Source organism: Dendrobates tinctorius, unplaced genomic scaffold (assembly GCF_039654945.1).
Source record: "Dendrobates tinctorius isolate UK_male_01 unplaced genomic scaffold, ASM3965494v1 ptg000095l, whole genome shotgun sequence".
Taxonomy (NCBI): Eukaryota; Metazoa; Chordata; class Amphibia; order Anura; family Dendrobatidae; genus Dendrobates; species Dendrobates tinctorius.
Genome location: NW_027361763.1, coordinates 20095522 through 20108045, shown reverse-complemented (window position 1 = coordinate 20108045; position 12524 = coordinate 20095522). Strand labels below are relative to the sequence as shown.

General features: G+C 44.4%; 1 protein-coding gene across 1 annotated transcript in view; it reads right to left on the bottom strand.

The window, feature by feature from the left end:
- The window catches only part of LOC141098807 (vomeronasal type-2 receptor 26-like), a 92083-nt gene that overhangs the window by 27819 nt on the left and 51740 nt on the right, over nt 1-12524 (bottom strand). The window contains exon 2 of the mRNA XM_073586782.1: nt 10657-10948. Within this exon, the coding sequence (XP_073442883.1) occupies nt 10657-10948 (292 nt within the window). The remainder of the gene's footprint in view (nt 1-10656; nt 10949-12524) is intronic.

Below are 12524 nucleotides of genomic sequence, written 5' to 3'. Positions count from 1 at the left end.
AGCTCAGAGCAGAGAAATCACCAGCAACCCTACAGGGCGTCGGCTGCCTTATATCCACTCAGAGATTCCGGATGTCAAATCGCAATCCACCTCTTTAGGTGACAGGTTTCTCCCATCCAAATCAGTTTCACCACCTCCTTTCACCAGCAGAGGGAGTTCATCGGACATCAAAGGTGAGCGAGAAAATGGCAAAGGCAAAGGCATCAACAACCCACTAGAGCGAGAACAAGGTTTAGACCGGGAGCAAGTCCCACAGGACTGCACAAAATTCCTGACATCACGAGATAAGACGGGCCACCAAAAAGACCGACTCACCAAATCTCTAGTACCAAAAATACCTGGATGACCAGCCAATGCGGAGCAATGAACTTCAGACATTACTCTCTTCCTCCACTGGTCAGGAACATATAATTTTCCAATGGGACAATGCTCAGGTTTGTCCTCCTGAAACTCTTCCAGAGCACGTCTCAAATCAGGCGAGATGGCAGAAAGAACTACCTCCTCACCTAAGATGGTAGCAGGCTTGGTCACAATAGGAGAATCAGCAAAGAAACTGATAGAGAGGGCGTCTGCCTTGACATTCTTAGTGCCAGGAAGAAAAGAGACCACAAAATCAAAACATGTGAAAAACAAGGCCCACCTAGCCTGTCTAGGATTCAAGTGTTTGGCCGACTCAAGGTAAATCAAATTCTTGTGGTCAGTGAGGACCACGACTTGATGTCTAGCTCCCTCCAACCAATGTCTCCACTCCTCAAATGCCCATTTCATGGCTAACAGTTCCCGATTCCCCACATCATAGTTGCGTTCAGATGGGGAGAACTTTTGGGAAAAGAAAGCTCAGGGATTCATTTTAGATGTTACCGGATCTTTTTGGGACAAAACAGCTCCTGCACCAATCTCAGAAGCATCCACCTCTACCTGAAACGGGAGTGAGACATCAGGTTGCCGCAAAACCGGAGCAGAAGTGAACCTCCGCTTCAGCTCCTAAAAGGAAGAAACAGCCTCTGGAGACCAATTCAGCACATCAGCACCTTTCTTAGTCAAATCAGTCAATGGTTTGGCAATGCCAGAAAAATTAGCTGTAAATTTACGATAAAAATTGGCAAAACCCAAAAACTTCTGGAGGGCCTTCAAAGAAGTTGGCTGAACCCAATCATAAATTGCCTGCACCTTGGCCGGGTCCATTTCAATAGTTGACGGAGACAAAATAAATCCCAAAAATGAAATCTTCTGTACACCAAAAAGGCATTTCGATCCCTTAACATACGTGGAATTTTCCCTCAAAATCAACCTGAATGGCTAATGACATAGAATCGTCAAGACCAGAGGGAACAGGAAATCCCACCATAGTATCTTTTACGGTTTCTGACAAACCCTTCCGAAAGAGAGCTGCCAAGGCACCATCATTCCAGGTAGTAAGGACCGCCCACTTTTGGAATTTTTGACAGTACAACTCTGCAGAATCCTGACCCTGGCTCAATGCCAACAGGGCTATTTCAGCTTGATCAATAGCATTAGGTTCATCATACAACAACCCCAAGGCTTGAAAAAATGCATCCACATTAGTTAGAATAGGATCATCAGGTGTCAAAGAAAACGCCCAATCCTGGGGATCGCCGCGCAGCAAGGAGATGACAATTTTAACCTGCTGCGCAGAGCTCCCCGATGAGCTAGGCTTCAAGGCAAGAAATAATTTACAATCATTCTTAAAATTTTAAAATTTAGACCGATCCCCAAAAAACACAATAGGAGTAGGGATCTTTGGTTCAGCAGCATGTGAATGAGCAAGATAGGCGGAAATTCCCCGCACTTCAGCAGCGAGCTGCTCCACATGATCAGACAATTGCTTAATCTCCATTAAGAAAAAATTCCTCCTACGGCCCCAGAGAAAAAGAGGAAAAAATATACATTAAGAAAAAAAAATTCTGACACTTTTTTTTTTTTTTTTTTACAATTCTTTCCTGCTATTGAGTACCCTAGAAACTGCGGTATGGCTGGTAATTCTGTTATGAATGAATCACCGGAGGAGGAAAAAACAAAAATGCAAGCTAAGTCCAGAAAACCGGAGAGGTTGGTAGCTAGCGGATTGCAGACCCCTGATCCTATTCACAACAACTAACAGTATCCGTGGAGCATTCCTACGGTGGTCCTAGATGCCTCTTCACAGCCGGAGAACTAAATAAGCCTAAAGAAAGAAAGGGGAAATCTAAACTGCCCCAGAGCAGACCCCAAAGCAATAGACAGCCCCCAACATGTATTGTCGGTGAAAACAGATGAAAACACAAACACAGACAAAAAGACAGGCAGAGCAAATGATGAGGCCCAACTAACTAGATATGAAAGGACAGAAAAGATGCTGGCTGCAATCCGCAAAAACCCTACCAAAAATGTCCCAACACGTCTGATAGGAAAAACAGCCCAGAAGTCACTAGACTTAAAAATCCCTATATCAGCACTCCGATATATTCTGAAGACAGAGCAAAAGAGATTTAACCGATCAGGGACAAAAATGGAAATTCAGCAGAGCCCCAGCCGGGGCTAGCAGAACACAAAACTAAGCAAATCAGACAAAATCTCATGGAACAATAACAGAGCAAAACTTAGCTTTAGAAGACAGGAACTGAACTGGAGGCCAGAGCTCAGAGCAGAGAAATCACCAGCAACCCTACAGGGCGTCAGCTGCCTTATATCCACGAGATTCCAGATGTCCAATCGCAATCCACCTGTTCAGGTGACAGGTTTCTCCCATCCAAATCAGTTTCACCACCTCCTTTCACCAGCAGAGGGAGTTCATTGGACATCAAAGGTGAACGAGAAAATGAGCTCACAACACTAAACTTTGTAATCTGGCTTTCTGCTTCCTGAGAGGGGGGATGAATATGGAATGGCTCACACCAGCTTGGCTGTCCCTCAGTCTGTGAACCGCTTTCTATGTGTAAAGGCTTAATTTATAGATTTAACCTGGAGATCAGATTTCTAGACCTGCCTCTCATGTTAATATTCTAATTGCTGGTTTGTGACTGGATCATGGCGACTATACCAATGAATACATTAATTTTCTCTGAACGCTGTTTTTATATCTTTTGTTTCTCATAATTAATAGATAGTGTCAGGCTGCCATTTGGCATCTCTCTTCACAGGCACCAGAAGGTGTGAAATGTTTCCACTTTGTGTGTTCTCAGGAAGCCCCCGGGGGTTGAGGTCAAGAAGACTATCTTTTCTCAGGATAACATAGGTCATGACCTTTGTGAAGAGCTGCATCCTAGAACAGATGCTGAGTTACTGCTGGTCATACATACATACATATTTCATTATCTGGCCTTTCAATCTGAATGCTCCAAGAGGGAAAATAGGAAAAGCTGTTTAGTGATGCACAACCTTTATAGCAGCCACAGCCAGAAGAACATAATGGTTGAGAATGGCAAATTTTTGCTAAGGTGGAAGATGATGATGAGACACAATTGCAGCTAAGTTTTGTTGTTGTTCAGTCACAAAGTCAAGAGGATAAATGAGTGGTGGTGGAAGGCAAGGTGGTGGATGATGAAGTCACTGACCTAACCTGGGAAGCTGGCATGCAGAGCAAGGCCAGCAGTGCTGAGGAGTTGAGATTGGCAACACCAAAACAGACAGGAAGAGAGAATGGTGTGACCAGAGGAACAAGGCGGGCAAGAGTTTCACAGAGCACCGACACTAGTGCATTTCTACATCAAATAGTTAGTTGTTCCTTAGTTTTGGACTTTTTAAAGTGAGTTCTGAGACTAGCAAAAAGGCCATTTGCAACCTGTGCCATGCCAAGATCAGCAGGGGCATGACCACTAAGACCCTAACCACCATCAGCCTAATCATGCACATGTTATCTAAGCACCTGATTTGGTGAGATGAACGCCCCCAATTAGTGCCATCGGGTGACACCACTGTCTCTTACCATGTGCTAGGTGCTTCCCAATCCCCTGTCCAAACATAGGAGCAGATGTCTCCTGCCCTGCTCATTCTGACTTACCATCATCAGGTATTTCCATATCCTTGACCCAGAAAAGCGTTCAGCTGTCCCTACTTCAGGACTTGGAACGAAAAAGAAAGTTCCTAGCCAGCCACCCACAGGCCCAAATGTTAAACAGGCACATTTCCAGGTTGCTTGCCATGGAAATGTTGCCATTTAGTCTCATAGTCATGGAGTACCGCTTCAGTGAAGTGGCAGAAGGCTCTGCTGAAGCTAGTTTATCTAGGAGACAAACCGAACACCGTGGCAGAGTTACTTAAACAAATAACAGACCAACCAGATCGGTGGTTTCTGCAGCTGAACCTCTAACCAGGCATGGCCGTGTGTGATAGTGGGTATAGCCTCGTGGCGGCTGTGAAGTTCAGCAAGCTCATACATGGACCATGTTTGGCATATGTGATCAACTTGGCAGATTAGCAGTTTCTGAAAACACACCCAGAAATTCCAGAGCTTTTGGTCATGGAATACCACGTTAGCACCCATTTCCGCAAGTCAGCTAAAGTTCGCCCTACTCTGGCACCATCCACCTATTTTGCATGGACACCCAGGGCCACGGAGCGGGTCACCGCTGCCACGAGATTTCCGCTTTAAGACACCGGCCTGGTACCGAGTAATCCCACAGCCCTGGGGATGATCCAGAAGCACATCTCCAAAGCCTGGACAAAGAGTCCAAGGAGGTCTGTCAACAGCAGGCGAAAGAGAGTTTGAAGGTGGCAGCTTTACAGGCCGAAGTAAAGACAATAAAAGAATATGTCGATAAAGAAAAGGCCCTGAGACAGATGGCTGAGCACCGAGTGGATGAGTTGATGAAGGAAGTTTTGGAGTTCAGAGGTCACCTGTCAACATGGCAAAGTGTAAATGAGGCCTTAAGGGAAGATGTGGAAGTACTCAGAGAAGCTTTAAGAGGTCTTCTGCAAGAAGGGAAGTTGGTGGTCGAAGACTTACAGCGGCCGTGTCCGAGGGATGACAAGGCGGAACTACAAATGCCCATCTTAGTGAGGGGGCCTGAAGAGTGTAAAACTAAGGAAGAGTGTGCCCTGAGAATGAAACAAGACAATCACCCAATTGTAGTAGAGGTCTTGATGGAAAAGACCGTGGCCAAGTGGGAGCCTTCCGTCCATGAAAAGAGTGAGCTCTCAATCTTCAAGTGCGTGATAGAGGAACGAGAAGGCATGCAAGAAGCCTGTACCCCTGAGGGTGTGCATGAGGCTTTTAAAAAGGTGGTCGAAGCATGTAAGGTGCACTGGGCACCTGAGACCACTGGCGTAACTACCCTGGAAGCAGCCAAAGCGGTTGCTTTGGGGCCCGGCCTATATAGGGGCCCGGGGCCCCGGCTCCGATCGGTGCTACCCGGGTAGTGCAATTAAGTACATACTCACCTCTCCTGCATGTCTCTTGCAGCCTCCCCCGTGCTTATTCCATCTTCTCAGCACTGTTCGTCCTGTGTTCAGCAGTCGCTCATTACATATGCGCACATGTAATGAGCGGCTCATTACATATGCGCATATGCAATGAGTGGCACCACGTGGACACTGAAAGCAGGAAGAACAACACTGAGATGGAATAAGCATGGGGGAGGCTGCAAGAGACATGCAGGAGAGGTGAGTATAATGGAGGGAGCCATATTCACCTGTCCCCTGTTCCACCGCTGCGTATCGCTCTGCTGTCTTGCTTCCTCTGGCAGTGACGTTCAGGTCAGAGGGCGCTATGACGTAGTTAGCAGGCGCCCTCTGCCTGAACAGTCACTGTGCAGGGCCGGCAACGCTGAGGAGCAGCAGCTGCAGCAGCAGAGACGAGGTGAGTATATAGTTTTTTTTTCTTTAATTGAGACAGCGGCAGCAGCATTGTATGGGGCCACTAATGACCGTGCAGCATTACAAGGGGCCACTAATCACTGTGCAGCATTACAAGGGGCCACTAATCACTTTGCAGCATTACAAGGGGCCACTAGTCACTGTGCAGCATTACAGGGGGCCACTAATCACTGCAGCATTACAAGGGGCCAATAATCACTGCAGCATTACAAGGGGCCACTAATCACTGTGCAGCATTACAAGGGGCCAATAATCACTGTGCAGCATTACAAGGGGCCAATAATCACTGTGCAGCATTATAAGGGGCCACCAATCACTGCAGCTTTACAAGGGGCCACTAATCACTGTGCAGCATTACAAGGGGCCACTAATCACTGTGCAGCTTTACAAGGGGCCACTAATCACTGTGCAGCATTACAAAGGGCCACTAATCACTGTGCAGCATTACAAAGGGCCAGTAATCACTGTGCAGCATTACAAGGGGCCAGTAATCACTGTGCAGCATTACAAGGGGCCACTAATCACTGCAGCATTACAAGGGGCCATCAATCACTGTGCAGCATTACAAGGGGCCAATAATCACTGTGCAGCATTACAAGGGGCCACCAATCTCTGCAGCATTACAAGGGGCCACTAATCACTGTGCAGCATTACAAGGGGCCATTAATCATTGTGCAGCATTACAAGGGGCCACCAATCACTGTGCAGCATTATAAGGGGCCACCAATCACTGCAGCATTACAAGGGGCCACTAATCACTGTGCAGCATTACAAGGGGCCATTAGTCACTGTGCAGCATTACAAGGGGCCACCAATCACTGTGCAGCATTATAAGGGGCCACCAATCACTGCAGCATTATATGGGGCATATGTTATTATGGAGCATGTTATAGGGCCACCATTATTCACTGTGCAGCATTATTAGGCATATTTTTGTATGGAGCATCTTATGAAACCCATCATGAACTTTATGGAGCATCTTATGGGGCTCATTTTATTTTTGAAATTTACCAGTAGCTTTGGCATTTTCCACCCTAGGCTTATACGCGAGTCAGTAAGTTTTCCCAGTTTTTGTGACAAAATTATACGGTACATTACTGCGGCGCTCCGGCGGGTGCTGTGGCCAATGCTGTCTTGGGGGCCCGCCGGCCCGGTGTGTGTAGTGTAGGGGATCCGGGGCCCCGGTGGAAAAAAAATGTACACTATGATTTCGCAGCCTACGCTGCATTTCTGTGCCTGCTGTGCGGAGCGAAGCACATATTGGGCCCGCCTCCCTGCCTGCAGCCAGTGTATTGCTTCAGACTAGCTCAGTCCCGCCCCTTCCCTGAGCCCTCGCTGTCTATTAGCTCTTTGCAGAGCTGCCTGCCGCATGGACCTCTGGGAAATGTAGTTCCTGGAGGTCGGTTTGCGTGGAGGAAGGCAGGCAGCCCTCACTGTCTCAGCTTAATTAATGCCAGGCCAGCCACTCAGCCAACTCTAGTATGCATTATCGGTAAGAGGGTGCGTCTTGAAGGGGTTGTGTCTTGAAGGGGGTGTGTCTTTGAGGGGGCCCCGTTTAAAAGTTTGCTATGGGGCCCAATCAGTTCTAGTTACGCCCCTGCCTGAGACTCAGCAGTTGGTCATACTGTTGACCAGGGAAGACACAGTGAAGCAGGTGGCTGTCTTCAGGGATATGCATCTCTGCACGAAACAGATGATCATGTTGAGTAATATGAAAGCCGCTCGACATCTGGAGCTTGCGAGGGAAGCTAAAAATCGGCTGGGCTTTGTGGAAGACGCAATTCCGTTACCCAGACATCTGGTGGGGAAAGTCATTGGAAGTCTTAGAAAAGTGATGCAACAGCCTGTGAATAGATCCGGTGGGGTTAAAGTGAGGATCCCACCTGATGGTGAAGTCCAGGTAGCTGGTGAACATGGCATGGTTCCATTCAATGTTGTCGGCTCTGTGGAAAGCCTTAGAAACATTAGAATGCTCCTGGAATATCGGGTAACGTACCTGAGGGAGATAGAGCAGCTAAGACTGGACCAACTGCAGATTAATAAACAGATGCAGAACATGAGTTGGTGACCACCATCATCCCGAGGTATAAGGACCAGAAGGGACTCTCCAAATAATGGAGGTTGCCAAAGAATTTCAGCAAGGCAAGAATGTTGACAGCGGCATCAGAGAGGTTAAGCATCTGTGATCGGTGCTAGCACCAATCTTGGGCATTGCCACAGGGTGTCAGCTCTCACATAAAGCTAAACCCGCACCCGTTCTTGGCAGCGCTCAACGTGAGCCCGCACAATTGTGGCGCCATATCTATCTAGAAACTCATGTGAGTCTCTCACATCAATACCTTGCACTGCCGCTTGCAGTCGGGACCGGAGAGTGCGGCTGCATGTCTTTCTAGGCAGCTGAGCACTCTGGTGGAAGTGCCGTGCATTAAGGAGAGAGACTCCCGCGAGTTTGTCGCATTGCACTTGCAAGTGTGGCCCCGGCCTAAAGGAATCAATTTTATTGGGTTTGAGAAAATTTCATTAGGATTGATGGAAAGGGGATCTATGTAGCAAAAATATATTCAATGGAAACAAAATGGATTTTTAGTCCAGATGATGATTTGATATAGTAGAGATAAGTGAATCTAGTTAAAGTACAATTTGCTGAAATGAGCAGTTTCATGGAAATTTGAACATTTTTAGATTTGATATGCGATTTGCAAAACAAAAAACTTGCCCAGCACAATTTTCCACACTGCTTATCCATGGGAGAAAGGGAACATGTCGTTTAGAATCATAGAATCATAGAATCATAGAATCGTAGAGTTGGAAAGGACCTCCTGGGCCATCTGGTCCAACCCCCTGCTCAAAGCAGGATTCGCTAAATCATCCCAGTCAGATGTCTGTCCAGCCTCTGTTTGAAGACTTCCATTGAAGGAGAACTCACCACTTCTCGTGGCAGCCTGTTCCACTCATTGATCACTCTAACTGTCAAAAAGTTTTTTCTAATATCTAATCTGTGTCTCCTCCCATTCAGTTTCATCCCATTGCTTCTAGTCTTTCCTTGTGCAAATGAGAATAAAGTTGATCCTTCTACAATGTGACAGCCCTTTAGATATTTGTAGACAGCTATTAAGTCTCCTCTCAGTCTTCTCTTTTGCAAACTAAACATTCCCAAATCCTGCAACCTTTCCTCATAAGACAGGGTTTGCAGACCGGTCACCATTCTGGTCGCTCTTTTCTGAACTTGCTCCAGTTTGTTGATGTCTTTTTTAAAATGTGGTGCCCAAAACTGGACACAATATTCCAGATGAGGTCTGCCCAAAGAGGAGTAGAGGGAAATAATGACTTCACGTGATCTAGACTGTATGCTTCTGTTAATACATCCTAGAATTGCATTTGCCTTTTTTGCTGCTGCATCACACTGTTGACTCATATTCAGTCTGTGATCTATTAGTATACCCAAGTCTTTTTCACATGTGCTGTCACTTAGCCCTATTCCTCCCATTCTATATATGTTTTTTTCATTTTTATTGCCCAGATGTAGTACTTTGCATTTCTCCCTGTTAAAAACCATTCTGTTAGTTGCTGCCCACTTCTCCAGTTTATTTAAATCTTTTTGAATTCTCTCTCTCTCTTCTCTAGTATTAGCTATCCCTCCTAGCTTTGTGTCATCAGCAAATTTAATCAGTTTACCCTCAATTCCTTCATCTAAATCGTTGATAAAGATGTTGAACAATACAGGGCCCAGGACAGAGCCCTGTGGTACCCCACTTGAGACAATTTGTTATTGTTGTGTGGGCTTCACCATAACACCCTGCAGATATGACATCTAGCAAACTATTGCACCTTATTCAGAGTTGATCAGTACCTGGGCCAGCGGAGATCAGCGGCTCCCAGTGGATCACAGTTTGTAGAGTCATTTTCCATCTCCAGAGTCCCTGGGTAAGTTTCTTCTGTACAATGTAAGCTCTTATAGTCAGCATGGTTCTCTTTCTCATCTCCCCACATGTATGTTCTCAGAAATTACAAGCTTTCCAGTATTGAGATCTGAGCTAGTTTATTTGCTGCAAATCAAATTTTGGGGAGAAAATTCGGCCAAACATTGTAGTTTTGAAATATTGGATTTCAATCAAGTGGAATAATCTGTGGTTTTCTAATCTCTCCTTGGATGGTTGCTGGATATCCCTTCTTTGATGTTTGTATTGGGACTGACTGTCTGCTTTATTCCATACAACAACTAGGTTTGCAGAGAGTGGAATCGCATTACATTATGGGGTGAGCAGATTTTTTCTTATCTTTCCATATTTCATTAGCCGTGAACACAATTCACCATGCAATCCACAAACGATCTATCATACAAAGAAATATCTATATATCAATACAATCCATAAACGCTGCCGTCTTCTCAGAGCAACGCTAATTTCAGATGGACTTCGGCAAAATGTGGTCAGATAAGTCTTTGACCTTCTTTATGGAAACCATGGTCACCATGTCCTGCAGACTCAAGAGGAGAGGAACCATCCAGCTTGTCATTATCAACAATTCTGAAATCTCCCTCCACCTATACTGGCTTAACTTGGATCCAAGGCGTTGAAGTATGGATGAACAACAATCCTTGCTTTTACGTAAGAGAAAAATAACCGATCGCTGACTCAGTGAGCTGTTAGGCCTCATTCTGACATGGATTTTTCCCCTCTTCAAAATTCCCAATAAAGATAATGCAGATATTTCTTTAGAAGAAGCTGTTGCCTGAAAGCATTGCTCTGTCTCGTTTATGTACTTAGTATTCCAAAATTTATGGACTTAATGCATTGACCAAAGATAATAGTAAGAGAGCCAACATGTTGTTATATAACTCACCTGTGAGTATCCGAGAACACCCAATACCTGTGCCAAGGTTAAAGATATGCCTGGATTCAGATCTCCAATAACACCAACCAAATTTCCAAACTTCTTACAAAAATAATTAGGAATTGGATCTCCAGGACCGGATAGAATCTGTAGAACACTATATACAGCATTATTTACAGAGTTACAAGAGTCGTACACATGGTATCCCAGAGTCATATTTGGTAAAATATCAGCATTCTTGTTAATTTCATCAATGGCAAAAATAAAAGCCATAAGATATCTGTAGAAATGAGGCAGAGGCCTGTAGAAAGTTTAAAAAGGAGACTTTAAAAATAAAGTTCTAAAAGAAATTATGAGCAAAAGAAAGCGATATAGAAATAAAAAAAGAAAGGAATGAAGGAAAGAATGAAAGAAAGAAATGAGCAATTTTTTGAAATGTAAATTTGTCAGCTTACCATTTACTGCCCAGCCATCAATTGCCCGATTGAAAAGTGTGTAACATTGTGTGAACTCCAAGAGCTATACCGAATTCTTTAACAGCTCGTTAACATAAATACAGCTTTAGTAGTATCTAATAAGGATGAGCGAATATGCTCGATGAAACTCGGTTATGACTTGAATATCATGATACTCGGATGTGCTCATTTCTTGGCGTGCAATGGATGGTGTTCGAGTTCAAACTCAAAACCGAGCCCTGATTCTTTGGCACCTGTTATGCAGCCAATAAGCATGCAGAGATTTCCTGTGAGCCACTGTAATGCCATAGCCATCTTGGTTGTGGCATTGCTGTGATTGGCTGGCCGTCTGACATCAAGGATTCTAAAAGGAGAGGCACTGCCCAGCTTGGCACACTGACATCATTGCACAGCTCTGTGATACTTCGTGTTACTTGAGAGAGAGTGCATGTCTAGGCCTGTGTGCACAATATAATGAATCAGAGGCCTGCAGTGTTGATACTGCTGCTAAAGCTGAACCATCATACTAACAGCCTTTCTAAGGGTTAATCGCTTGCAGCACATACACACTGCATTTAGCCTAGATAGGAAGAGTTGCAGGAGCGGAGAGAGTGACAGATTCCAGTCTGTAGATAGGGATTAGGCCGGTGCAGTCCATTGGAAAATATATAGCTGAAGATTTCTTTGTTGGGGGCTGAAAAAATTGAATATACTGTATTCTGATCCATCAAATATTATTTGCTTTGAGGTCCTTTTTTTTGTGTTATATAGCACACCCAAAAATCTTTGAAACCTTTTCCTGGGCTACATTTCTCAGCCACAGACTATTCCGTTGTGTGGAGTACATTTATGTGATCTCTAAAACTAATAAAAAAGTTTTTAAAAATTTTGTAAGCTTCCATTTCTCAGCTATACAGTGTTACGTGGCCTGTGAACATTTCTTTTCCAATATTTTTTATTAGTTTTTTAATTTTTTTATGAGGGAAGGGGAAGGGTACAGAATGGAAAAAAGGGGATTGGGATAGGGAAAAACATACAAAACAAGGAAAAAGGGATAAAGAGGAATTAAAAAAAAACTATAAAATAGGGGAGTGACAAGCACACATACAATAGTTAGATTAACACATATTTAAATATAGTTAAATAGCAGCACCTATATAGGAAAAAAATCACTGATAATCATAGTCTGTGAACATTTCTGTGATCTCTAAAGCTGAAAAAAATCTTTAAAAATTCTGTGATTTATAAAGCAATGAAACATTTTTCCGGATTAAATTAGATTGACATTCATACTCATACACTTTTGTGTGCTTTCTCGTACATTATGGTTGAGTAAACTCCCAAAAACAGCTTTGCGTGCTGCAGGTGGGCAATTCTTTTCTATTATTGAAAATAAACTTGGTTTCAAGAGACCTAGCAATT